Source organism: Furipterus horrens, unplaced genomic scaffold, assembly GCF_987537825.1.
Source record: "Furipterus horrens unplaced genomic scaffold, mFurHor1.1.pri manual_scaffold_4, whole genome shotgun sequence".
Lineage (NCBI taxonomy): Eukaryota > Metazoa > Chordata > Mammalia > Chiroptera > Furipteridae > Furipterus > Furipterus horrens.
Window position 1 is genome coordinate 166,459,981 of NW_028327174.1, and position 26,188 is coordinate 166,486,168.

General features: G+C 44.5%; 1 protein-coding gene across 4 annotated transcripts in view; it reads right to left on the reverse strand.

Moving 5' to 3' along the window:
* Positions 1-829: 829 nt before the first annotated feature.
* The window catches only part of TLE1 (TLE family member 1, transcriptional corepressor), an 84,720-nt gene continuing 59,361 nt past the window's right edge, over positions 830-26,188 (reverse strand). For 3 of the 4 annotated variants that reach the window (XM_090274202.1, XM_090274206.1, XM_090274204.1), the window contains 10 exons: positions 25,924-26,076; positions 24,369-24,513; positions 23,206-23,396; positions 21,143-21,219; positions 9,061-9,310; positions 7,157-7,404; positions 4,078-4,225; positions 2,510-2,660; positions 1,532-1,608; positions 830-1,416 (listed from right to left, as the gene is read on the reverse strand). In XM_090274202.1, coding sequence (XP_090130328.1) covers positions 1,309-1,416; positions 1,532-1,608; positions 2,510-2,660; positions 4,078-4,225; positions 7,157-7,404; positions 9,061-9,310; positions 21,143-21,219; positions 23,206-23,396; positions 24,369-24,513; positions 25,924-26,076 — 1,548 coding nt within the window. In that variant the 3' untranslated portion in view covers positions 830-1,308. The remainder of the gene's footprint in view (positions 1,417-1,531; positions 1,609-2,509; positions 2,661-4,077; positions 4,226-7,156; positions 7,405-9,060; positions 9,311-21,142; positions 21,220-23,205; positions 23,397-24,368; positions 24,514-25,923; positions 26,077-26,188) is intronic. The other variant, XM_090274205.1, reaches the window with a different exon arrangement.

The window sequence follows — 26,188 nt, forward strand, 5'->3', positions numbered from 1 at the left end:
TGGATCGTAAGAAAATAAGAAAATTAAAAATCCCTTAGATGCTATTTTTAAACAGCCAGGAAACTTGGCTTAAAATTACTTATTATTTTCTAAAATATAACAGTAAACAATAAGTATATCAAGAACAAGCCATGGAGTCTTCAGGAGGAAACATGCATGGTAACTTATTAAAAGCCCAGGGTTAGATTTCATCTAATCAAAATGGAAAAGCTTGTTCACAAAGACCAGACCAGACTAATGACAGAGAGCAGTGGCTGGAGCTTCAGGGGAAGCTTTAACGAGGAGAATGAGGCTAAGTGCTGGGTGTGGTTGGCTTAAGTACAGTAAATTAATATAATAGATCAAATAAATACTAATGAAGACAAAACCAGCTGACAGACCACCTTTCTTTTACAGGTTAATAAACTCTACAGCTTGTGAACATCATCAGTCTTAACACTAACCCCAAGTCACCTCCATTTCTTGAAAAGTGTTTCTTGAAATGTGAAGCTTGTGAATAACCAAGAAAAAGCAGAGCTTTACTCTGTGACCTTGAATTGCAAAAGTATCCTAACAAAGGAATAAATTTTGAAGAAATTATTTGAACTTTCCAAATAAAACTATTATTAATATAACTTCAATTTACCCACAATTCCCAGGCTTGAGTTTCCAGTAACTTAAAAGTGTTGATTAGGTTCTGGTGCAGCGGAAGCCCATGACCAAACATATTTACAAAATCAGAAGTGCATTTTAAAATTTCCTCTGCAAATGTTTGGGCTTTGCTTGTCAAACTCACATCAATGATTCCAAAGCATTGGTAAAAACAAGAAAGAATAAAAAAGGAAACCACTTATTGGTACTAAAGCCTTTACTGTAATAAACCAAATATATTTACAATTTATACAAATGTTTAACCTTCAACAAAAATACAAAAAAACATTTCACAAGATGCAAAACCAGGACACAAGTTCATAGGAGACACCGCTGCGCTACCAAGGATGGAACATGAGGGGGGCCGCAAGGAACAGAAAGGTAATCTGGGCAGATCACACGGAAAGAAAAGAACGGGCTCTGCCCGGGTCAGCAGGCTCTGTCCCTCAAGCCTACAGCCCTTGGACCCCTGTCCACCTTGCCCCGGTGCTCCATTTGGTCTAGGGAGATAGGTGACCTTCTGTTGATGGACTCATCACCTCCTCTTTGTAGCCTCAAAGTAGTTTCGTGTCAAGGTTTAAAAACAGGTTTTCTTGTTTTTAAAGTTACAACTTTCTATTTCTACAAATTCAAAACATTTTGGCCCAATTCAACTATAAACATTAAAACACAATATTTTCAGTAGATGACTTCATAGACTGTAGCCTTCTTGTCCCCTGAGCCAGTGACTATGTACTTATCATCCACAGAGATGTCACAGCTGAGCACAGATGAGGACTCTTTGGACTGAAAGAGAAAAAATCGGGGCACGTTTAATATGGAACAGAGATACTCAGGGGCCCTGCTCCCTCCCAGGAACCTTCACTCTGGTGTCACTACAACACCATGAACACTGACTTACCTGGAATATGCTAGCTCCATAGGGGGTCCGCCAAGCATTGAGGAGGTTATCTTTTCCGGTACTCACAAACCATTTACCTAGAATTAGCAAAGGAAGATGTACTTTAACAAGATTAAAACCCCTACTACACTATTAGCCACGTGAACCTAATCAAACTCACTGCGTTTTTAACTGTGAACTATCTTGCCCAAGGGCTGGCCTATGACAGGAGCAGAGAAAGCAGGTTTTAAGTCCAGGCTCTGCTGTGAACCACCTGCGATCTTGGGTTTAATCAAAGCAGTAGCAGGGACCACACAGGCCCCCTTAGCCACTACAGGTAGCATCACACCCAGCACACAGTGGATCTTCAAACAGTGCATCAATGAAATTGTTCTCCTTGTTAAGTCTCCCCATGACAAAATGGGACTAGGAAGGATTAAATAACAAACCTAAAGTAAAATGCCAGACACGATAATATGGCACGTAGACTGTGGTGACAGCTACTCATCCAGCCAGCATCAATCTCGTGAACAAACACCTGACTCCATGTGAAATTTCGCCCCTCTTTATCCTCACTGCAGAGTGCAACAGTCAGGTTCAGCTAAACATTCCCTTCTGACTGGGCTCCTCATCCTGGTCAGTCCCCAAGGATTTCCTCTGCTACTGCCCCAGTCTTCAATAAATCCCCACCACCCCTCCTCAGAGTTGCAACTAATGGAGTCCCACCCCCACCCCCACCACAGGCTCTTCCCACTAAAAACAAATGTGTCAAAACTTTGTATGAAGCTATTTCACCACCTGCTGACTTTTCTCAGATTAGGAAAACAGACCAAAACAGACATCACTATGCTCTGAGGGACATATTAAGACAAGAGAATTATTGCATCCAGCTGCTCAGAGAACAACTTTTTTTCCAGATACAATCTCTACTATATTTTTTTGTAAGTCTCTTCTATTTCGGCCATCAGTGTCCTTGGGTTTCCTCTCAGCTGAACTCACCACAATAAGCAAATTTGAGGGACAGCACGCAGCTCTCGTGCAGATGCAGCTGGTACTTGTCGGGCTTGTTCACGTGGAGGACCTCCACGTTGCTGCTCTCCATGCCCACGGCCAGCCACTCCCCGGTTGGGCAGTATCCAAGGGAGAAGATCTGCAAGAAGCAGAACGGCTCACTAATGATTCTGCCTAGTAAACTTAGGAAGGAAAAGTCAACAAGAAAGGGAGGGAAATAGCAACGACAGGAGGATTGTATCAGCAAACTCCAGACTGTGGTCAAGTCTACAGGACAAACGACCCAACCCAGATGAGCCAAGTCTTAAAAATCTTCTATGAGACAACTAGAAAAACTGGAACACATGTGTGTGATGAAATTTAAAAAATTATTCTTAACAGTAGTATTCATGTGTGTTGTAAAGAAATCCTTGCTTTCTACAGATACTAACAAATATTTATGGCTGAAATGGCAGAATGTCTGGGACCTACTATAAAATAATCTAGTGTTTGGGGGCGGGAATGATAGATGAGATCAGACTGGCCATGTGTTACTGTTAAAGCTGGGTAACGGGCATGTGGGGTTTACTGTACAACCCTCTGTGCTTTTCATATATGCCTGAACATTCTCTGTACTCTCATATACACTTGAAAATTTCCATAAGAAATTTAAAAAAAAAAAAGGCAGACTAAAAATAATATTTTACTCATACTGGGAAAGGGGCTAAAACAGAATACTATTAAGAAACTCAACAACATTTTAACAGGGACACGAAATTTAGTAGTATGTATAGTTATTTTCCATTTTCGTCCTATTTTTTCTTAGCGGAATTATTTCTATTACAAACAAGTTAAGTTTAAGTAATGATGAAAAGAACAATTCTACCGTTAGAAAGCACTTAAAATGGCACTTTCCCAAAACACGTCTAGACTCAGACACTCCTCATCTAAATAATCCTCACAATCCACAATCAAAGTTGAGACATTTATATCATTTCAAAACTCCATAAATTTAGTCAGCCATGAGTCCATTTTCTACAGGATGAGTAATAAAATGGGCATCCACTGAGATGCTGCTCCATTTTTTATGCTCCCTGATGCAAGAAAAATGAATTAACTTTCAGAGCTGCTGTGATTTTTCTCTACTCCTTGTGTTATGCCTGCATGTTTTTCAAGCTCAGTTTATATGTGAATCAAATAATCATTTCTGACCCCCACATTAGATGGGGAGAATATGCAAAACGGACCCAACACTGCTGAAGGAAAACTGTATATTCCTGATTGCACAAGTTCTTTAAACGAAATCACATATGAATGGAACAGCTAACATGACTTAACCTACAGGAGTTTAGACACCACTCTAAGTGTTTCAAGGATTTTTAAAAATTTATCTGCGAGAGGTTTAAAAAAAACCCAGAATCTCAAATTTAAGCCTGGCTTGTTTGTACAGCTACCACTATCGTGGGGGTGTTACGGTTGGGAGAGGACGCCACCCACACACACATGCGCACACACGCGCGTGCTCACACACACACCACACACCACTTCAAGACCCCGGGTAGAAAGAAGCCAGGCACCTGCGACGTGAAGTCGTGCTGCTGCAGCTGCCGCCCTTCACGCAGGTCCCAGGATCGGACGGTGTTGTCCAAGCCGCCCGTCCAGAGCTTGGTGCCATCGTTAGAAATGTCAATACAGCTGGCCCCGTCTGTGTGGCCCTGGAATTGCCTGATAAAACAAACCAGATTGAATAATGATTTCCTGCCAGAGCTCAAGGTAAACACTGTTGTGTTGTTAGTTTTGGACTCGGGGTGTGTGTGTGTCATCTCTTCGGTGTCTGCCGATGTGCAAGATCAAACTAACCTCCCCCCGAGGAGGAAGAGAGCGCACCTGCATGTTCTCTTTTTCTTTTTTCAGGATCCAAGTGCTAAAGAAATGGAATGCCATTTTAGGCTGCTACACGGGAGCAGTTAAATAAACTCCTACAGCCGGTCTTACAAACCAGTCTAGAAGGTAAAATTTCTCCCAGGTCTGGGAAAGTGTTTAAGTGTTAGGAGGAAAAAAAAAAAAGGACAAATACGCAAAAATCCCAACCGCATTCCTTAAAGAAGAATGAAGCCCAGCCTCGGTTCCCGCAGGCCTGCATCACCACGTCACAACCCCGGGGTCTAGAAGCACTCATATTTCCGTGAGTGAATCAACACCGTGGCGGCCTTCATGCCAACAGAGCACGAGCTCCCGCAGGCACTCAAGCCTTGCTTTCCGTGTTAGAAGGAGCCCTGCATTCGAAAATCTGGACTCCCAGACACAAAGGGTCATGTGCCCACCTCCTGACTCAAAGGTATTGAGCATCAACAAAGCTCTCTGCTGAGACCAAGCCATGGCACCTCAGTGGGACCCTGCCTTGAAGCCAAACACAAGGTTGTTCTCTTAAAGGGAAACCTTGAGCTTCAGTAACAAAACACCACCAAGAACAATCAACCAAAAGGGATCTGCTGAGTGCAGATGCTCTGCCAGGTAACAGGGGGCCTGCTAAGGAGCAGGGTAAACGTAAGCCGCCCAGGGCTGGCGGAATGGGGGTTCTGGACCTGCGTCTGCATGCCAAGGGGGAGCTGGCAGGAGCGACCAGAACAGGTGAGAGAAGTTCTGAGGACCAATTACTATGATAACAGGCAGGACCCATTAGAGAACTGCTTGGGAATTTCAACACCAAGAGTAAAGTTTTAATGCCTGGCCCTCCTGGTACCAAATTATTCCCACAGATCCCCATGCGTTTAAGCTGAGCCTGGAACTTAGTGCGGATGCGGAAGAAAAAAGCACCACTGTTGTCCTCACTTCAGAAAGTCTCTCCGCTGCAAGCCGTTCTGAACTTCTTAGTCCTCTCCCACCACACATCCTGATTCTTCCAAACCCTGTCACCATGCATGTGCGCCTCAACCACCTGTGTGCCTCCCAGGCCTCCCCACAGGCCACAGAGGCCTAGAGCAGACCCTGCTTCAGCTGCTGAAAGTGCTGCTTTTCTCCCCTTCAATCACTCTGGAAAGCCAGTAACCTCCTCTCTATTTTACCCTCTGACTTCCTTTTCCTTGTAGAACTTGAAATTCGTTCACTCCTGGACTAAGAATGTCTCCGCTGACTTACAGGACTGGCGGGTGTTCCTCCATCCCTCCTGTCCACACAACTCTGCACCACTCTCAGGCTCCCACAAGCACCCCCTCGGACTGCTCAGGACGTGCTGGGTCACGGCAGAGACAGACATTGGGTAGACTCTCCACCGCCCTGCCGCAGACTACCTGCTATCCACACGTGGCCAGTCCAAACTGAGAAAGACATTTGTACAAGGCCCCACACTATATCCGACAGGTAGTCACTTGCAGGGGGCTGGCACAGAGCAGGGGTTCAGAATACAGACACAAGAACAGAATGCCCAGACCCTATCATAGCCCCATCATGCCTGCTGTGTAACCGCAGGCTCGTAAACTTAACCTCTCTGTGCCTCAGGCTCCTCTTCTCTAACATGGGAGGAACAACAGTGCAGACAGTATGAGGATTAAATGGATTAATAGTTGAAAAGCACTGAGAAGTGGTATTTTGAAAGTGCTATTTCCTCTAAGTTAAAGAAAAAGGAAACACAAGAAAAAACAATGAGCACTTGCTGGTTAAAAGTCTGAAGCAGTTGTCAGCTCCAGCTTCACTGAGTGGTCCATTTCGCCCGACCTGAACTGCCTAGTAAGTGGCAAGAAAAAACCAACTGCCACACCATCACATACACACAGGAACAGAGTCTGGCTCGGATACACTTACTGAAGGGACAGTGAGCTGCTGACATCCACAGACCGCCTGTCCCTTCCTCCAGCACACACACCCAAAAGCGTTAGGAGGGGGCCTGCTGAACAAGCCATAAGACTAAAGTCACATCATAAACAGGGTGTTTCCTAGCGAAGATGAAGTGTGAAACAAAGGACGAAAGACATTCTAGTTCTGCCTTAGATGTCCCCTTAACGCTTACGTTTCCTAATCCTCTTCTGCAACATCACAGACTTGGTAGGGGGAATGAACTGCCAGAGCCAAGGAGAGACATGAAGGTGGCAGAACGTAGCTCCCCCTACAGTTAGGGTGACAGGTCCCAGGAAGCCAGGCTCACTCCTGGGTGTTCATCCCTTAATTAGTTACTGAAAAAGACGGATACTTGAACACCACTGCGTGTGAAATCAGTGGTATCTTCTCTTCTAATGTTCTTTTTGTTGATTTTGTTATCCTTTATTACTTGGCTCCTGTTTGCACAAACAACGTTGTAGCCAAAGCCAAAAATATCTAGCACTGGGGACCTTTCATACCACCACGTGATCCATAATGTGCTGCCACTTAGCAAAAGCCAGGGCTATTTTTTTAAAAAGCCCGTCATCTTTATGTGCCTGAAGAATGAGAATGGGAACACAAGGGAGTTAAATATAAAGTCTGGGGGACATCCAAGCATTGTATCAACATGGTGAGTGCCTCACGGGAAGCGACACAATTCTGTCTTTGTACTCCCAATACCCAGCTCCAAGCCTAGCACACTTAGGGTCTTAATGTGTGGGCTGAGTGACTGGGGCAGCTGGAGAAGCAGGGGTGACAGGCGGCCTTCTGAGCTCCCCCTAGGAAACCACCTGTGCTCACCTCACCAGCGTCTGGTTGTGCAGGTCCCACACGGCGATGTTGCCGTCGCTGCAGCAGGAAAAGCAGACCTTGGAGTCGGGGCTGATGGCCAGGGCGTAGCAGGCGGGGGCCGAGGACGTCAGCTCTGCCTTGATGCGCGGAGTCGGGGCAGCCAGGTCCCAAATGGACAGAGTACTGGCTTCCCCTCCCACTATCAGAGTGCAGCCATCGGGGAGCAATTTGCAGGAACGGATATAGTTATCTCTATTCTGTGAAACGAACATAATTCAATTGCTGTAATGCATTACACCAAGCAGTAACAATGCCATGTTCTCTTAACTGCTATCTTGGTTTTTGACTTGAAAAGTGGTATTTCACAGACACTAACAAGCAAGAGTTCTGTAGTAAAAATCAGGATCCAATTGATTGCAGCTGTCTCTTTCAAAATAGTAAACAAGACAAACTCATAGGATTGCAGGTTTAGATATAACTGTTCCTCCTGTCCAGTTCTCCACTGAGTAGACAGAACTGAAAGTATTGGTCATTATAAGATGGGTATACACATACTTCTCTCTGAAGAAACCACTTTTCAAAGCTAATTTATAAATCTTTGATCTCATCATTCTCCACTATTTACTATATGGAACTGTGGAACCCCTGCCTAGGTTGTTTTGGTTTTCATTACTCTTAAGCGTACTTGAGGCTGGCACTGTGTCTTCATTAGCCAGATGGATCCTTGACTAAGAATTTCCCAGAACTGCTTTCTCTGTAATACGGCTTCTGTTGTTATTTATATCTCTCAATCCAAAGGCCAAATTAATTGATAAAAGAGGGCATCTCTCCATCAAAGTCAACACATCTTAAAAAGGGAGGTGGGGTGGAAAGTGACCCCCTACCAGGAGAAATAACTGCTATCCTTCAACCCAAATAGATATAGCTGAAATTTTTTACTATGCTTTAACCATGGTGATGAATGTTACAAAAGATTCCTACTACAGAATGTTGGGCTGTGTGTAGGTATGTTTAAGTTTCATTAGTGGAAATAATTTTAAGTTTTTTCATTAAAAAAATAAGCCAGTAACTACTCCCCACCCCCCAAAATTATCTCAAGAATACTTCCATTCTTCTTTTTGGAAGCACTCGCTTCAGAATCCAGGTAGGCAGTGAGTGAACAGCACCATCTGCGATTCCAAAGTGTGGGCAGACTCCATACCCGGGGCAGGGTGGCCTTTCGTCTGCCTCAGGCCAGTGGTATGTGGTCTGTAAATCCCAGGGTTGCAGCTCAGAGACTGAAACATGTCCCAGTGTGTTCTATGATCCTCAAAAATGCACAGTGGTATTCTCACACTCGGAGTGGGACTGGGTACTTTGGGAAAGCATTCTCACCAGTCCTGTTTTGCTGATGGCTGCCCTGATTTCTTGCAGTGTGATCTATTAACCCTTTCCTGTAGTTAAGGTAATAAAACCCAGCCAGCTCCCTTAGGCCTCTCTGAAAACACAGACCCTGTTCAGAATGGTTTTAATGCCATGTTATCAAATGTTTACTGTTCAATATTTATCTGAAGGCTGCAGGGAAATTAGAAGTTGAGTGGACTGCAGGGCTCAGAGTCCAGGGCTAGCTGAGCTTTCATCCATTACACAGGAAACCCCCTCTTGAACACACATTCAAACAAGGACAGCTTCTGTACACGACTCTAAAATATTTTTTAAAAACGAAATCCATCATGGGATTTAACCACTGAAAGAGCAACAAATGAAACCTTCACATTTAAGGGAGAGGGGTGGGGAAGCTAAATAGCTAACACAGGAAACAGAATGGGCTTCCATTTCCTCATAATGGGAATAAAACCCAGGCCTGGACAGCTATTTCCTTATTGAGTCTCCAGGGAGAAATTACCCTTGTGCACTGGTTCCTGTTCACTCACCAGACAGTCAAGCTGAGAGACAGGGCTCTTGTTGCCGGGGTGGCTGATGTCCCAGACCTTGACACAGCCCTTCCCACCCGTGTACACGTGTCTCGTGGGGTTGCTGATGGTCACGGCGCACACCACCTCCCCGTGGTTCAGGGTGTTGATCTGGCGAGCGTGTCGGGGGATGCCGGGTCCAATGAGGGCGTCGGGGGGGAAAGGGACAGGCTGCATCTGCCCATCCGCCGTCACGTGGAAGGAGTATGCACTTTTAGACAGGGAATGATTGGAGAGAAGGGAGAAGGACAAGAGAGTAAACAGAAAAAAAATTTATCAAAAAGAAATTAGTCAGGACCTCAGTATACTTCTTTGAGAAAGACAAAAGGCAAGATTTGCTTGTTATGATTTCCTTTTAAAATCAATATAAGTTGAAGTATTTATTGATGGAACAAATTAAAAGAGTAATAGGAATCTAAGGTGTACCAACAGATATATATATTGAACTGCATTTAAAAAATTTTAAATTTTGTTTATCCATTCCGTAAAACCTTCCTTCAAATCCCATTATAAAAACTAAATGTGCCTCCAAATTAACATAAGATACTTCCTTCCAAGTACCTTATATAACTGTATCATTTCTTTGTATAACTTAAAATGATTGCTTTTTAAAACATATTTTATTTATTTATTTTTAGAGAGAAGGAAAGGGAGGGAGAAAGAGAAGGACAGAATCATCGATGCGAGAGAGAAACATTGGTCGGCTGCCTCCCGCACCTGTGTGTGTCTCAACCAGAGACTGAACCCACAACCCAGGCATGTGCCCTGACCGGGAATTGAACCAGCTACCTTTCAGTTTGTAGGACGATGCCCAACCAACTGAGCCACACTGGTCAGGGCAAACTAATTATTTTTGAGGTTTATGATGAGAGCTTAAGAACTCATAGTAATTATAAACAGTAAACAGTATATCTCAACACTAACAAACCAAATCAGCTTTCTAAAGGTACCAGTTTAAGACCTGAATTTAAGCTCTGTTTTGCATAACTGAGAGAAAATAAAAGAGATTCTTTTAGGTCAAATGGCTTTGTGACAGAAATTTCAAGTTTTCTTCTCAATAATCTCCTTGTCTACTTTGACCACAAACTCCAGCAAAGCTCCCAGCTTCCTTATAGCCAGGCGATGCTCTGTTCTGACCAAAGAGATCTAGGCAGAAGCTGCTGGAAGTTCTTAACCTAAAACAAAGGGGACCCTGTGGAAGATGTGAGAATTATCTGTACTTTCCACTCAATTTGGCTGTGCACCTAAAACTGCTCTAAGAAATAAGTGTACTAATTAAAGAAACAAAAGAAAAAGAATTTTAAAAGGGGGGGGTGTGCCTCCCCTCTTCTCTTCCTCCTTCCTGCTACCTGAGATATGAGCAAAATGACTGGAGCTCCAACAGCCCTTTGGGGCCAAAAGGTGACTCTGAAGATGGAAATCAATTGCTGAGGGAGGCAGAACAGAAAGACAGGAGGCAGAGGCCTTGGTAACACAATGGGAGAGAAATGAACTTTCTTTTCACCCTACATCCAAACTGATGGAATTAGTCACAGAAAACCACTTTCACTTTCTTGTCAGAAGCATCCCCAGGTGATCTAGAAGTTCAACATTAAACCTCTTCTATATGTCCACATACATAAACAATAAATGATGTATGTAGAGTTTCCTCTTTCCCATAACCCTCTGCGATAAACCTGGGCACTCTCTGGAACTTGCTATTGGTACCTTGCAGTCACTTTACAGATCTAAAGGCCATGAGTACTAATACAGAATTTAAAGTTTCATTTTAATGTTAACTCAAATCCTGTAAAATAACTTAGCAAGCACAAAAATTGAAAACTGATACAAGATATCGGGTCTCTACTAACCTGCACATAGAACCCACATACCTGCTTAGCTTGTAAATGAAATATATGCTAGTATTTTCCCTCTATAAAAGCAAAATATCAAATACATGACTTTTAAAAAAACTGCCCCTCCCCTCAACCGAAGCACACAATTTTAGATATGTTATCTCCTGACAAATTGGTTACAATAACTAATATTAAATGGCTATCTGGCCCAAATCCTTAATGTCACTCTTAATTTGAATAATTGAGCACACGCCATGGGAACCACACAGACTGTCCTGAGAAATAAACAACTACCGCTCAAAGTCCTCGTGTCACCAAACCCCTAGATCTCCTATTTCTAATTCAACAGTATACTTTGCTGTCCTTAGTAATATATTAAGGCCACGTGATATTTCAATACACGCACATTATATAGTTAATTGAACCTATGCCATTTACTATTATTTGAAATCAAATAGCATTTTGTTGCCCTTGAAGATGAGACCACAAGAACTGGGGTTTAAGTTGATTCACACTGTTGGAGAATTATTCTTCAAGATCCAGTATCAAGTTATGTAATCTAGACATAAAGCACCCTGACCTGGGTCTGAAAATAACAAGTAACCAGGTGAAGCTGGATAAGTGAACAATCGAATTGATAATATTATAATAACTATGTATGGTGCCAGGTGGGTACTGCAAATATTGGGGGGATACTCTGTGAAGTGTATGACTGTGTGGCCTGAAACTAATACAAAATAATACTGAATATAAGGTATTATTGTTTTTTTAATTGAAATTGGATGTATTTTCAGAGAACAGTGATTGACAGTGGGAGAGAACCTGCCTCTCTAAGGTCTCCGCTGTGAGAATAATGGCATGTGTGAAGGTCAGTTTGTTTGCCATAAATCAACTTCCACATAGGTGAAGTTTCCATCAGGAGCCCTTTTAGCAATTCTGGATTTTTAGAGGAAGGAAATTTTTTCTTGCTTCCACTAGAACCCTGCTTATTTTAGCGTCAAATGTTCCAGATCAAAATAGATGCACATGGTACAGATAGAGAGCTGTACTGTCTTCTCAGGCAGATACCTCCTCTCTCCCAGGTGTCCTCTTCTTTAAACTGCACAGGAGGTCTGTGATCATCATTCTGAGGCAATTTAAAATTGATTCACCATGCACTGAACTACCGTACCGCCAGGAGCTGCAAACACTTGTCTGTCCCAGGGGAGACCGATATGGATGTTAATACTTGAGTCCTAGGGGGCCTCAAAGGAAGCTGGCACCACCCGCTGTGCTGGGAGCCTAATCAAATGAATAAACCAGAACAACACAAAGGGTGGACAGGTCTCAAAAGAGGGGTGGAACTGGAAGCAAAACCAGGTGAACTGGATGGCTACCCAGGGCAACCGGAACGGGCACATGACAGGCTTCCAGGGTGCTTTGGGTGAAAAGCTACTGAGCTATACACATATGGTTCATGCACTTTCCTCTATGTCTATGTCAATAATCAAAATCTTATATTCGTTTGTTCATTCAAGAAAAAAGTTGAGGGGAGGGCTCCTGACGGATGAACATGTTACACCAGGTCTACAGTCAAGCTGAGATCCCAGACTTTGGTTTAAATGAACATGAGGTGGGAAGCCCTGGCTCACTGGCCTCACTAACTGCGTCTTCCTAATCAGCCCAACTACCTGTTCCGTTGATCCACAAGGCAGAACTAAAAACAAAATATAAAGGTCGAAGCGGTGGTTGTAAGGATTAAAAGTGGTAACAGCTGCGAAACTGCAGAACACTGCCACAGTGCTTGATACCTGCAGGGGCCTTCAGGCGATGAGTGTCAATATTGAACACATGACTTGAAAAGAAGAAAGAGGATATGTTGAAACAAGAGCTCTTATGTGGACCAGAGGACATGTGAGGGTCAGAAAGCACAGGGCAAAGAACAGGTACGAAAAGTCAGGAAATGCAAAGGCATGGGAGGGTGACACTCGGCAAAGAGAAGAGGGGCGCGGTGGGATAGGACTGTGGCAAATGGCAGGGCAGAAAGAACAGTCCCTGGAGCCCTCATTAGGGTGACTCCGCTAGAGCCACCAGCCTGTATCCAAGAAAGAGAACGGAGCCCCAGGCCCACCCAGCTTTTTGAACCAAGCATCTGCAGATCAGGATCTTAATGTGAAACTTGGTCATAGAACTGAAAAGAATAAAGCCCACTGGACATCATAAACTTAAAAACTGAATGAAATCACACATGTTGGGAGCAGAAGACTCTTTATTTACTGGGTACACAGCAGAGGAGAAAGAACTCAAGAGTTCCCACCCCACCAGGGTTCCTCACAGCAGCGCAGGGGCAAACTGGAAAACAAAACTGCATTTGGAGAAGCAGGTTGCTTTTTCCTGACAGGCTGGATCCGGTTAATAAAACTACGCTGTGTTCTGTGGCCAAAGGAAAACAGGTGTTTACAGAGTTATTGGTTTGCTGTAAATAGATAGGAACAGCAGCAGCAGAATCCAGTAAACAGTAATGAAAGAACACGGACCCCAGAGATAATGGCCGTGACCAGGACTCCACTGCCTGTGGACTTGACATGCTTGACGTGCAATGTCTTGCTTTGCTAACAGGCATCAAAAATCTGATCGTGTCAAATACCCTCACCCACTCTTCAACCTCTTTAGAGCCCAAGCCCTTCACATTGAGCCTCATTTTGTACGACTGTCCTGTATCCTAAACTCCCAGCCACGTGGAACAGGCCAGTCCCCTAAAATACCACAGCTGTCACATCTCCACATTGTGCACAAATGGTTCCCTCCTGCCTAGAATAGCACCGCCTCCCTCTGAAGTGTACTCACTTCCTCCCTTCCTTGCCTGCCAGCCTCCCCAGGCAGGATGATTCTTTTCCTATCAATCTCGACTATGGCACATCTCACTGTGTGGACTATTTACTGCATGTGTTGTTTACTTCTCTGTCTTTCCCATTCCAGAATTCTTCAGGGACAGGTGGATGACTTCACCAGCTAGAATATAGCTGGCACTCAGTAAATGAATCCAAATACCCCAAGTTGTTTATTGCTGCCTAATCACTTACAAATTGAGGCGTGAAAGGTTGCTCTGACAAGGAAAGTCAGCTAGGACAAGAACGTGGGGAGTCCTCTGACCCCCTGGGTTATGCCAGCCAATTTTTCCCAAGGAATTTCTAGTAGTTGCACCTAAAATTGTGAAGAGATGGTATCAACTTTTCCAAGGGGGTGAAAAGCAGTCCCTTGAGAGCTGATTTGAACCAAAGGCAATGAAAGCAAGTATAGTACAGAAGTGGAACCCAAACCAGCAGGGCCCAGTGGATGTGGGAGCCTTCCAAAGCAGGCAGAGGCAGGAGCAGCCGCAGGCCATATGCAGCAAGCTCGATCCCGTGGCTGGTCGCTGAAAAGAACGGGGTAAACTACAACAAGTGAGGAGACACAGGTTAGTCTCAGTTTAGTCACTATAAGATGTGGGGGTCGTATAATTTATTTGGGCATCGTTTCCCTACTTTTACAATGTGCTATGAGAAAACGTACCCTATAATCCTGACTGCTGAGTGTGGAGTAAATGAAGTTATGTGGAGAAGTACTTCCAAAAAAGATATGAAGTACAATGTAGATTGTCGACTTTTGGTTCCCATGACCCAGGAGGTAGGCACTATTGCTTCTCATTTAGAGGAGGGGGATGCAGAACAGGAGAAGGCGCCTGCCCACCCTGCTGATAAGTGGGAGAGCCAAGATTCAAGTCCAGGGCAGGCCAGTTACAAAAGCAGATCTCTAACCTTTACCTTAGCTTCCATATCTGCACTACCTTTGACATTTTCGCCTCCCACAAGAGCCACCTACGCTGCACAAAAAGACATCAGGCATGTCAGCTTATCAGTGTCCTTCTGTACAGAGCCCCGGGCACAGGAGGCTTTGAGGGCTGGGGTATCTGACTCATTTTAAGGTAGATGAGAATAATGTAAGTTATGATTCTGAAGGACACCCTTAGCCCCAAGAACTAGAACAGTGAAGGTGGTGGCTGAGGGGTGCGAGGGAGTGAGGAGGGGTCATAAGAAAATGAGATATTATTCTAAAATTTTCAACAGAAGAAAGCAGGTCCTCAGACATCTAATTCATCCACTCTGGTAAAATCTCCCTCTATGCCAATATATCAAGCTTTACCTCTAACACTCCTTAGAGTCTGCATATCTAACCCATGACATCTACAAAATCCTTTACTTCTTTCACAGAATTTTTCCAGTCTGGTATCCCAACAGGATAGAGGGCTTTGGTAACAATTAAATTACAAGTTGAAGGACTTCATAGCATTAAGATAGAAAACTTTTTGTTTCCTAATGGAATTGACTACCCTGCTATTCTCAGTTTTTTTTTAAGGCAAATGCAGAAGAAGCAAATGGACATAAAAAAGTAAATCACTAGAGAGAAAAAACAAGAAAAGATAGCCTAGTCAATAAACTGGGAGGATCTCTGGCCAAAATCAGCATTTATGTTTCTGAGTGCTAGGCCCTTTTCTTTCTCCATTAATTAAGTATTTCCAAATTTGCTGATGTGCTGAGGCAGCAACAAGGCTCCAATGAAAGACAAAGATAAACACCGAAGATTCCTGGACAACAAAGTGAGATAAAGAGTTTAAAATACAGCTAATTCAAAGCTCAATTCAAAATTCTAGCCAAGATTCCAACCACCACAGGCAAACAGCATTATCTATGCAAGAAGTATACAAACTACACTTATATCTGATAAGCTGCACATCATTTCTTAAGAAGCGGAGAGGGAGAGAACTAAAGAGAGGGGCAGTTAGTTGTCCAGCAGGTAAACATATCTTACATCAAAAGAAAGGGCCTCAGATGTCCAATAATCTCAAGAAATTATTAGCTACACATTCCCAGGTCATCAAAGGATAGAAAAACAGAAGTTAAACTAAACCCACATGGTGATAATAAGGCACAAAAGAGGCATGTTACTTTTAGTATTTAATAGACAAAAAACACTCAAATGTTATAACAGTTTAAAAAAAGGGGAGGGAGGAGCTGAATTTTCAAATCCCCTAAATAAATCAGCTGTGAATCTAGACATAGTCAACAGAAGAATCATAAGCAATTTCAGGGGAAAAAAGGGCAGTGGGGGGTGAAGTGCTGGCCGTTGAAGCGTCTCCTTGGCTAGAAGCCAGGGGTGGCCTCTCTTCAGTGCTGCAAAACATGTTTTCCTAAGAGGCAATTTTACCCCACATGTCGTTAGCATTTTCTTTTCCCTTTAGGCTCCGACTCCAAAAGGTACTTTAAAGATTTATTTAAACACTAAACAAGTGGGTGGAAGATTTCTCAATTACACGTCTAGCGTTAAAACACAGGGTGAAGGAACCTGGAACTAAGCTAGAATCTTAAGCCAAACTATTATTTGTCTGAGTTATTACTGACCTCCAGGTGCTACCACAGGGGGCAGGTAGAGCACAGGAGGAAAGCAGGGCTCCAGGGCTAGAGAAACGTCTTGCAGGGTGGAGAGTGCATGAGGCACGACAAAGAGATGTCAATCTGACTAAACTTTTAATTTCTTTCATCAGTGACCTACACAGAGCTCAGAGGAATACACTTCCTACAACTAAAAATGAGTTCAAGTTGGGCCGACCAAACAATATCAAATAAATCTCACCTTGACTGTTTGGAAACAGTTGGGGCTACCACTTATAAATCAGTACCAGTTAACTCTAAAGTGCAAAATGTGAATCTCCTTTGGGAAGGATGAATGTCAGAGTCTCCACAGCCCTGGGCTCATTTCCCACCCAGTCAATGAAGCAAACATTTGTTTACTGGCTATCTATGCTCAAGAGACAAAGGGGACCTCAGAAGCTTCAATTCTATTGGGGAAGAGTAGATAGAAATGACAGGTGGACACGAATTTACTCGAGGTCAAAGTGTGAAGAGGTGTCACAAAATGTTACAAGGTGCTACTGGAGAGATCATATATGGAAAGTCATGAGCAAAGGCTCTGTGAAGAAGGCAACAACTGAAGTGGTCTTTGAGCAGAAAACATCTCCACAGGAAGCGGAGAAGGCTGGTGGGAAGGGATGCAGCTCAGGGTAGGCGGAGGGACCGTCAGGGAGTAAGTGGATATCCCATCTGGCCAGAGCACAAGAGGCAAACACAGACGAGGCTGGCACAGCAGGCCAGAGTGACATTGCCACAGGGCCTTGAATGTCACAATGGGAGCTTCTGGGCAACTTCTGAAGACCTCTGAGCAAGAAATGGATCTGATCAAATAAATACTTTAAAAAGGGGAAACCTCATCTAGGATCCTATTGACAAAAGCAGGTATAAAATAAGTGAGGATTTTAACAAATAAAAAGACTGGGTAAAATGGGAGTTAAGTAAGGAAGAATCAAAGGCTAAAGTCTGGGAGACACTGGGGGACACGCTTTTAACAAGGAGAAGTCAGTCAGGAAAGACTGGTGTGGGAGAGGGAAAATGCCATGTCAATTGCAAATTCCTGCTGAGATCTTAGCTGACTTGCTCACCAAAAACAAGTACAGAATAGTAGCAACGTGACTCATCTTGCTCTAGTCCACTTTGATAATAAGAATGTAGGGCACAGGGCCTTTTGCGTATGTTGGTTCCTTCACCTAGAGGTTTCTGTCCTGCCCCTGTGGGTTAATGTGGCTCAGAAACCACTTCTGAGAATTTTTCCTTGACCCTTCCCCCAGATGGGATCAGCCTGTCACAGGCTTTCATAGAAGAGTTCCTCTCTGTCATAGCTTCTATCTCAATTACAATTAGGCATTTATTTTTTGTGATTATTTGATTAATGTTGTCTCTCCATCACTAGGCTGGGAGCTCCCAAAGGGTACCCTATGCCTGTAGAACAAGTGTCGATGAAATTTGTGGAAGAGGACAGGAGGGAGGTGACCATCTAGATTTTAGTGAGCAGATGGTGTAGGAACCCAAAATCACATCCTAGGAGACAGGGCTGAAGCATGGACATATCAGCCAGAAGAGACGCCTTGTGGCAGATGGTGGTCTCCACACATATCTGAAGAGCTGTCTTGAGGATGATGGATGAGTGGTGCACTGTGTGGTCTCTGGGGGTAGGAAAGAACCAGGATTGATGGGTAAAAGTTCCAGGGAGACAGATCTCAGCTTAAGGCCTGGAAGAGTTTTCACACAGCTGGAGAAAATGGATTGCTCCAGGCAGCAGTGAGTCCCCTGTCACGATCCACTGTGTCAGAGGCACCCGGACACTTGGTGAGGCTATCGCTGGAGACCTGAGCCACAGATGAGCATTTACTATACTAGAGGCATTTTAAGGACCCTTCCACACCAACTGAACCTCTCTGGCTGTATCACTTTTAAGAGGCAGTGATCCATCTGCCCGTGATCCCTCAAGCTCCCTGTGCTAGGAGCTTATCTCACTCTGTCCCCTTTGCCCCCTGGGTCTATTCCTTCCTGCACATATTTCAGCCTTCAGTGTATCTGCCTCACTCTGAGCAAGCCCCACCCTCCCAAATTTTGGTAATTCTTTACATGTTAGCCTATAACCCACTGCTCTGTCTGCATAGCACTTACCTCTAATCACAAACACAACTGAAGAATTCATTGTTCCTTTAATGTCATCACCTATCAGTAATCACCCCCTCCACCCCCCAGGCAGGGAAGGGAACATTCTCTTGCCTGGAGCATGTCCAGCATCTAGCACAAAGCCTGCCACACGATCCTTGCTCAAACACCCATGAATAGCCATCCAAATATTTCGACTGGTATTTCTCAGAGAATGACACTTGCAAAGCCTTTTGCACCTTGTTCACCCAACTCTGAACATACTGGCTTGTCACCCTTTCTCTTTAAGTGTCTTAGACCAGTGCTGTTCACACACATTTGCTACTGTGAACTCATTAAGAAATGTTTGCATAACAGTCAGTTCATGACTCTCGTACTAGAAAGTTGGGATACTTTGTATCTTCCCCTCCATTCATCTGTGTCGTATATAACAAGAGCACCCATCTGCCATACTAGGAAAAACTGATCTGTCATTGCAGCTGTTTGAGAAACACTGCCTCAGGCAGAATTACTTCACTAACTGGCAAGAACAGTTACTAATTAATGGACTGATATAGGGAGTAAGACTGTATAGCCCTGATCTTGGTGAAAATGGGGAAGTTCATTTTGCCTTCAGATATTAACTCCATCTTGCTCACATAAAATGTAAAACAGTTCAAAAATATATTTTAACTGTTTTAAACAGCTATGACTGCTCTGATCCAGAGACCAACAGCCAATGTCCATTCAACCAAAAGGAAAAAGGCACCCTCATATGTGAGAATCTCACAACTTTGTCCCTCTGCCCACTGTCATTGTCCTGGGCACTGCATATCCTGTTTACACTCTGTGAACAAAACCCAAGGTTCTCACAAGCCAAGCACATGAACATTTTGGCTCTAATAAGCATGACACCAGTACTGCCATTCACTGAAGGATTAAACCTTTAGTGTATAATCACACTGACATAGACAATACTGCACACACACACACACACACACACACATGCACAAATACAACTGTAAGGAACTGGGTCTCCATTAACCGTGCCTGCACAGCAGCCTTTGATAGCAGAACTGCAGCGTAGCTTGGCCCACCTTCCCCTTCACACACCACGCTCCAGGTGGGGTCCGGGCAGTGGGGCACGCCTCCATACCAATGATTCTTGAAACTGGCTTTCCTTACGGGTGGTTGAACTTGGCTTTATTTGCTCATTACTTCCTCAAAGATTCATCAATGACTATTAATTATTGCCTTTTATCACAATATTACTTGCTTGTTGCTACCCAGTCACCAATCAGTAGGATACAAAACAGCGACCCTGTCAGCAAACACATGTTTTTAAAAATCCCTAAGTGCCCTGAGACATCCCAGGCTGGACAGAGGGCGGCATACTGAAGAAAACACAAAATAGTAATTCACGAATATTTTATCGGAAGGAATCTACCAGCAAAGTAAGCATTTGCAACACTGCCCCACTCCCCAATCCCACTTTTCCCTGGGCCTTGATGTCACCTAAATTCTTAACACCTCTACTGGTTCCTCGTGTAGAGAAAAGCTTCATGTCATCATTAATCAAATCACTATGAAATAGATATTGCGATGCATGAAAAGTGGAATGAGAGGAATCCACTTTCCTAAAAGCAGGTGATGAGAATAAAGAATTCTATTTTTCCTCATGCTCCCGGTTTAGTTGAAACAGGCTTCACTCAAAATCACAGAAAGATGACCAGGTAGTTGAATGGACCACTCAAAATAATGCAATAATAACGTCTGCTTTCAACTTTGTGTCCCTTGCAAACACACAAAGGTAGAGAGCATAACAAAAACAAATTCAAGGCCTAGGACATGTACCTCTATTTAGAAAAATCAATAAAATTGGAACAGGTTTTCTGCCATCTCCCATCCCTGGGAAAGGCAGAGTACTTGCTGGGAAGTAAGACATATTTCAATTTTGCTTTGTACAAAAATTGAGAACTTAAGGAATTCTTTGGAATCACATTTCTAATTACTAACATTATGGAAAGCAAGTGATTTCAAGTGACTCTGGAGGACTAAACCAACAGCATTTTTCAAATTCTGAATGCCCCTCTGCCCTTTAACCTGTCTCCCTTGCCTCCCCACATAGCCACTCCGCTTTCTGCAATTCTGGACCTCTCGGAGTAACGCACTCCGCAAATCTGTACTTGGGGATCGACCTGCCCTTTACAGGCTCTCATTTCCACCAAAATTAGGAAAAGGTAGCACTGAGTTGGGTAAAGGGATAACACATTTCAAATTCCTGAGATTTCAAGAGTTCATGGCAGCATATGACCAAAACACAGCCCTGCTGGAAATCCCCCGCAGCTACCCTTTAACCACACGGCAAAGCAGAGTGGCTTTCTGAAGAAGGGTCAAGGGAGGAGGGCCAACCACCTCTGGTTCTTGCCTCCCTCCCCACCCTGTCTCTAACAGTCTCTCTCCAGAAATAACTAAATGCATGAGCTCACCCACAGTGAGAAGACAGGGGCCTGACACCTACAAGGTGCCTATTTATAGAAAGTGTTAACACTCCTCAGGAAAAGACACTAGAAATCTCCTTGGAAACGCCCAGGCCTGTGCTCCCTTTGGAATTCTAGTCTGCTAATAACCATGACTAAGTAACCGCCTTGAAAATAAAACTGAGGAGTTGGAGGTACTTACGGTTTTCCCCCAGGGATTCCTGCCAGGTTGGGAGGGATTGTAGGTACTCGCATGTGAGGGGGAGGATCAAATCCAACCTAAAAACAAAATAAGGCAGACGGAGTTTACACAGGGTAGGCACTTTGTGAACATCTCTAAACACTTCTCACTGGAAACTCTGATCTCCAAAGCAACATAAACAGGAACAGTAACATGTGCTAGCATTTTCCAAAGAAAACATCGTCGGCAGCCGTCCGTCTCGAGAGACGATGGTGTAGCTTCTCAAGAGTCTATCTGCACCACCGAGAATGGCTGTGCAGTCCGACTCGGGAGTGACATCGTATCTGTCTCCTCCCGTGCTGAATCGACATCTTGCGATGACGCTGAAGCTACAGAGCCTGGGCAGGGTGATATGGAGGGTCTGCTGTTGCCCATGCAGCAGACCCCCCCTCTCTTCGCAGCTGAAGGGTCCAAGGGAAAGACGGAGTCAATACAGCTTGGCTTCAGGTGCGCCGCAGGAGTTGCCGGTGTTGACTACAACGTCAAACCGCCTTAGGGACTCCGGCTCCGGATTTTCTGTCAGGGTTTACTCCCTTAGCCTTTCCCCTGAAGAGGTATGCCGCAAGGCAGCGGAGGTTTTTTGGAGTCAGAGTTTTCCTTCTCTGATGTACCCTGACTGGAAGATCGAACCAGCGACACTTAGCTCGCAGGCCGACGCTCAATCCACTGAGCTAAACCAGCCAGGGCCCCAAAGAAAACATAATACAAGTGATACAACTACCCTCTAAATACTACAAGACATAGTTCTTTTTGGGGGCTGGAGTGGAATGGAAGGTGATCTCTTGTACACTGAGCACCAGCCTCCCATGGTCAATACAGTGGGACCTCGGTTCTCGAACTTCATTCGGTCTGGAAAACTGTTCGAGAAGCGATTTGTTCGAAAACTGTATCTCTGTTACCTGAGAGACCCGTGACTGATCATACAGGTATCAGCATGAAAGGGTTGTCAGTTGAAAACCAAACTTTTTATTAGACAACTTGGTTAAGAATGGAATTGCTCGATATGGGAGATGTCTGAGAGCTGAGGGTTAGCTGTACCCCCTGTGGGCTGAGGACACTCCGTCTTGTCCAAGCAAGTACGAAGAACAGTATGTTGTTTAGTCAGTGTTTCTCAACCTCGATGCTATCAATGTTTGGGCCCGGCGGTTCTCTGTTGGGGGCTGTCTGGAGAAGAGGATGTTTAGCAGCATCCCTGGATTCTCCCTATAAGTGCCCATCTCCAGGCATTACCAAATGTCCCTAGGAGACAACATCGCCCACAGTTCCATACCACTGGTCTAAGTTAATCCTTAAGAATTCATACATAGTTTTGTGCACCCTGATGAGAATACCCTGTTCCTCAGCCGCCTACTTTGCTTTAAACTATCCTGCCCTCCAATGCACAGCCTTTCCTACTAGTGCAACATAAGGGAAGAACCAACAAACTCGACTCTCACTCCAAGTTATTGGAGGTAATGCTACTTGAAAAGAAGAGAGGACAGAAATGCACATGACATATGTCAAACAACCAAGAGAAAATATTTACAGACTTTTATTTCCTGTGGGTCATAATCTATCCCCTCCTTATGTTCATTCCTTTTTTCTGTTTCTGCCTACTGCACTGAGATCACTTCTTACAACTAAGCCGTGTTATTGGGTTTAAAGGATAATACAGGCATGGAAAGAGAGTTATAGTTTCTCAAATATTTTTTCTAAGAATTAAAGAGGGGAAAAAAATCTTCAAGAAAACGGATGAAAAGGCTTCTGTAAGCTACTTGAGCCATTTCATCGCCTTCCAAAAAAAAACCTACTTTGGTGGGAGAAAACCAGATGTCCTCTGAACCGCTAAAGCGGCTTCTAAACACTGCCTTTTTTCATCCACAGAAACAGTAAAGCAAAAAGCGTTTGGCCATAACTGAATGAAGCGGCATGTGGATGAAGGAGAACAAGGCAAAGGCAGCAGGGGAGGACACTGGGTCTTTGTTTTCAAAGTGTGGGGGCTGTCACCCCGTGCTCCCCCTCAGCCCCGCTGCGCGGTCACCTACCATGGGGGAGCGCCCGTAGGCTACCACGGCGGCAGCGGCGGCAGCCGCGCTCATCTGCGGGGACATGTTGTGCAGGCTGGCGTAGGCGGCCCCGGGGCTGGTCAGCTCGCCGTTCATGCCCGCGTGGGGCACCATCCCGAACGGTGGGGGGTATGGACCAGGCACCGCCAGCGGCGTCCTCAGGCCAGCTGCTGCAAGGAAGCGTAAGCCGCACGTGACTGCAGGATCACTTTTATTGCCATTCATTAGGTGGAAGAAGGAGTGGATGCTGCGTTGTGTGGATCATCACCTCCAATTCCATACAGCATTCCTTCTTCCCCAGATCGGAATTCATCTCTTGGAAGAACAGACCCCAGGGGAAGCAGTGCCCGCTTTCCTCCTAGGTAGCACTGGGAAACCAGGGGGAATTAAGCAGCATCATTGCACCCCATTCACACAAGGCAAACTGAGGTACAGATACCACCTATTTACCTGACTTAATTTCAAAAGAAGGTGTTCTTGATAAAATCCAAGATTTCTGCCCGATCCTTTCATTCCCTGGGACCAATTCCAAATGAAAATCTGATCCTGGATTTACATAAACCAAAGCAGGGGTTTAGAAGGAATATTCTGGTGCCTCTTTTCCTTTGGGCCCTGGGTGTTTCTTTTTTCCTTTCCCAGTGAGGAGGATCAAGTTGCAAGTTAGAAGTTTATTCACAGGCTGGGGTCTCAATGAAACTCCCAATTTCTGCTGAAGGAGAGATCCCTGATTCCTGATGAACTGCCAGAAAATCAGCCAACTAAAGTAAGCAAGAAGCACACTTGGGCCAGCCAGACAGGCCGTTTCAGTCAATATTAGCAAACTCAAGACACACAATGATAGTTTGGGAAGGAGCTTACATTCAGAATAATTATCAGAAATGTTATTAAAGTCCCTAGGATTTGGGTTATTTGGAAAGAAAAGAAAAGCCAAATCTAAACAGTCGGAGATCGAACAGGGTACAGCTGCTGAAACCCAAGGATGAACATCTGTTTCTTATCATAGCTTTTCAGATGGGAAGGAGGGAGGCAGCCAGTAACTACATTCCATGTTCATGGGGAAATTGCGTCACAACATGAACAGATGACGAATCAAGCTGGGAAAAGAAAAACAAAACAAAGCCCAACAAGAGGCGATGCTCTACCCGCTTGGTTAACGAGGGGGTCCATGGCTGGAGGCTTGCCGAGACCTGAACGGAGTCCTGGAGTGGCGCTGGTGCCCGGCGTTGGCATGTCGCTCCGAGGTGTCGGTGTGCTGGATTTCAGAACAGGCGTGCTGGCTTTTTCATGCTGGTATCATTAAACAAATTAAATGAGTATTATTTTTAATCCAAGCCATATTACACAATTTATCACAACAGCAGCTGGGACACTGGGCACCTTCTAGCTACTCCCTCAGCCAATTTTCATAAATCCACACAATGTTGACAGCATTAACTTGTGAGCGAGAAATGCTGACCTTTCCTCTTCCTGCCAGAATTAAAACTCTAGCTAGAGACACAGAACACAATCACACTTCTTCCTCCACAGATTTTATTTTAAAAAGCATTTTTTCCATCAAGTTGGCAGACTTTGGATCTAGCCCAAGTTAGAAAGATGACCATCCAGAGGAAAGCTCCTGGTTTCTCAGAAACAAATGTCCAGTCACCAAGAATGTCAGAGGGAAGACCCTTTTTCTAATCTTGCCTTTAGTGGCAGTGGGAGTGAGAGTAATGGCGAGAGACAGCGGGGTTGCTGATTTTATGAGACGCAAACCACATCCCAGAGGCAAAAGCCCTAGACGAGTCCCATCATTGTGTTTGAGAAATATGCCTAAAGTGAACAGACAGCCCCTTCGAGTTAAGCATCATTGCGCACTTGCCTATAAAACCAGTGTGAACCATTAGTGCATGAGTCAAGACAATAACAGGGTTACAGAATATCTTCTTTTGCCTCTCAACCTTTCACGTCCTTTAAATCAGTCTGAAATGGCTTTGGTGCAGTAGCAAAGAACATGGGCTCGAGAGAGACCCTGGCTCTGTCTGGCTTTGGATCTGATGGGCTGCATACACTGGCAAGTCCCTCAGGCTTCCCACCCCATCAATGAAATGGCACGAGTGTGGACACTCTGTAAGGATTAACTGCAGGGTGTTGTTACGGCTCAGTTGTTGTGAGTTAAGAGATGATACACCATAGTGTTTGCTAAATGACCGTGAGAATGATAGGCTCTGCTACACCACAGCCACCAGTTCCAGGCTTGTCCCAGTGCCGCCTTGTGTACATCACCAAACTGACCAGCCATCCAATCACAACATGCCCTGACAGGATGATTCAGTGTAAAACCAGGTAAAAATGGACAGCTTAAGGAAATAAGGACTTCTTAGGACTTAAGAGGTTTGAACTATATGCTAACTGGGAAGTTTCAGAGTGCCTGTGCTGGGAAAATATCCCCTAAGTAAGAAGGCAATGGTCATGGAAGCTTCTCTCTCTCTTGTCATGGCCCAAAAGAGACAACTGAGAAGGGGAAAAGTAACATGGTCTGGGAATAAAGAGCAGAGGAAAGAGTGTCACTTTTAAGCACTTAGAAACAGAGCTCTCAATCAGTAAAAACCCCACATTTCAAATACTTAAGAGTCCTTTGGTCCACCAAAAACAAAAAACAAGAAAAATCCTAAACTGCTGAAGAGGCAAGTATAGGCAAGTAAGAACTCTTATTCCTACCAAGCTCATTTCTTTGGATTTCAAAGAAGTGGAACTTCCCGAAGAGGCCGTGGACGCCGGGCTGCTGGAAGCATCTTTCTTTAGCAGGCGGTTTTTGTCGATCCCGTTTTCCCTGGGTGAGTGGGCAGGGCTTGCTCTCGGAGAAGAAGGGTCCTCAACAAGCACAAGCAAAGTTTCCATGATTTGCTTACAAGGGACAGTTCTTTCCCTTACACACTCCTATCTCCACACTAATTCTCTAAAGTAAAGGAAATGCTGAAAGTCC